This window comes from Morus notabilis, unplaced genomic scaffold (genome assembly GCF_000414095.1).
Source record: "Morus notabilis unplaced genomic scaffold, ASM41409v2 Scaffold127, whole genome shotgun sequence".
Taxonomy (NCBI): Eukaryota; Viridiplantae; Streptophyta; class Magnoliopsida; order Rosales; family Moraceae; genus Morus; species Morus notabilis.
Window position 1 is genome coordinate 145,692 of NW_010366377.1, and position 2,500 is coordinate 148,191.

General features: G+C 34.6%; 1 protein-coding gene across 1 annotated transcript in view; it reads right to left on the bottom strand.

Moving 5' to 3' along the window:
• Window positions 1–2,161: 2,161 nt before the first annotated feature.
• LOC112093930 (low temperature-induced protein lt101.2-like) overlaps window positions 2,162–2,500 on the bottom strand; it is a 695-nt gene continuing 356 nt past the window's right edge. The window contains exon 2 of the mRNA XM_024173534.1: window positions 2,162–2,327. Within this exon, the coding sequence (XP_024029302.1) occupies window positions 2,244–2,327 (84 nt within the window). The 3' untranslated portion in view covers window positions 2,162–2,243. The remainder of the gene's footprint in view (window positions 2,328–2,500) is intronic.

Consider the following 2,500-nt stretch of genomic DNA (forward strand, 5'->3'; position numbering starts at 1 on the left):
GATTTCTTCCTTTTCCTTTGGTATAGCTGCACTGCCTCAATAGGAGAGTTCGAAGGGAAGGTGTCCGGCGCAGCCTTTGAGCTAGTCTCCAGACTTCTGGCCTCGTAGAAGGGTGCTCGAGCGACGCGGCGGGAGTTGTTCTAATGATTGGTTGATGTTCTCGCAATTAGGGGGGAAGGGGGGAGCAAAGGGGCTTAGGGGGAGGGGTCTAAGGAGTGCTTACCTGCTATTTATGGCCACTATTAGGTGTCGAAATCCTTGAGGCCGTAGCAGTAGACAAAGATAGTGGAGAGGCGGCGTTTCTATTTACGGGCTCGTAGCGCACCAATGCTTGGAGTTCTTTTCTCTTTGGGGACTTTGGTCTTTGTGGGCCAGTGGATATGTGAAGGCGGTGTTCTCCTTAGTCAATGGAGGTAGGCGACGACTAGTGGTTCTCCCGTATTGACGTTTGCTTTCTTTTCGAATCTCTTTTGCTTTGTCGGCCATGTTGCGACTTCTTCGCCCATTTTTAACAGTGGTTAGCTCGTCATTGGAGTTTTCATCGTTGTTCATTTGGGTTTTATCCAATTATTTTAAGTTTTGTGTTTGTCAAATAAAAACGGTGATATTTTTGACGTTTATTATATTTTTTATTGTAATAACGGAGGTGGTCTTCCTATCTTTTCGGATCTTTACTTTTTCTCTAATGTGGAGTCTATGTGATGGCCTATGTGCTACATTGTTGTGACTCAATCGATAAAGTTTCTACGATTGTAAAGTTTTGATCAAAAAGAGCCTTATGTGATCTTGTTCTTAATATGTCCAAGTACTTTTTCTTTTCATATCTCTAACATACATTTTACCCATTGATCGTTATTAGATTATACTAGTAGAATCGGTCTCAGTTGAGGATTATACTTTTAAATTCAAATCATTCACACTATACTACTATTTAGTATAAATGAAAACCTTTCCATAAAAAACATGTAGACATACTAATTCATATTTAGCCTATTTCTATATTGAGTAATCCTAGAAACATTAACTCAAATTTTAACTTTTGTATATCTAGTGTTATAACTTTTGTATATCTAGTAATATAACACGTGAATTGTCATCTTATCTAACATGTGAGGAATTGTCATCTTATTTATCTTATTTAACACGTGAGTTGTCATTTTTTCATTAATAGATGTAATCTATTTCATTAATTAAAGTGACAATATTTTAAATACTCACTGATAACTCGCATACTAACATACTACAATGTAGTATGGTAGTAGTATGGTAATAGTGTCTCCAACATTATTCTTCCAAATTTATTTGCAATTCTTAAGCTCATTCCAATATTACTTTTATTCGTTTGCTGAAACCAGCATTATTCTTCTAAATTTATTTGCAATTCTTAAGCTCATTCCAATATTACTTATATTCTTCTAAATTAACTAATAGACATCAATTTCATAAAGTTTCACTCAAGGTGCACTGGCATCATCTTTGCACGCGCATATTAATGTAGCTACATCATTCCCTCGAGGATGAACAAAATTTCTGAAAAATTAGCATGCTTTTTTGAATCATCATAATCATGAATATATAGGGTTAATAAATACATATTGATTTTCTTTAAAAAAAAAAAAAAAAAAACAAACAAACACGTTTGGTAATTATGATTTGGTTACATTTTTAAAACAAAAAACATCTCAATCTACAGGCCAAAACCAGTGATAGGATAAGGCCAACGAGTCCAGACCAATGCCGAAATTAGGCAGTCAGACTGGAACCACCGCCGTAATCATGTTGGGACCGACATCAGAGTCGGATTGACGGGTCGGCCATGGGGTCGAAGTCTAGATTTTCCAAATGAGATTTTATATAAATCTTTTATTTCCCAAATTAGAAGAGACGCGATTTTAGCACTTGAACCCTGAAAAAAGCTAACCGCTTCCTATATTTGGGTAAATTTGTTTGTTTCATACATTTGAAACATGATCAAAAACTTTCTGGTACAACATTTTTTTCTAATAGAAATTAAAATTTCTGTTAAAACCTATGAACGAAATTGACCACTTTGTGTCCAACAGGATGTTGATTTCACTACTTGCATTTACCTCATTTTCAGGGGCAAGAGAAGCGGAATTTGGAAAAAGTAACAGAAATACCAAAATGGAACAAAGGAACAGGCAAAAAGGCAATGACTTGAATTTAACAATTTTTGTACGTTGATACAACCTTATTCAAACGTCAAAGCTCATAATTAACAACTATCCCACAAGTACATATAGTGCATATATAATTCCTGGTATATATCCCAGGATTGTCAGCAGCAAATCTATCCAGAATTCCACCTGCATATTACAAATCAATGCATTTCACCAATCAATCAACCTTGAAACAAGTAAGAAAGAACAAATATTTTATATATATGTTTAAAAAAAAATTAACACGACATTTATTTATTATAATATTGATTTAATACTGACATTGAAGATGTGTAACGTCAAGAATTTAGTTATTCGAA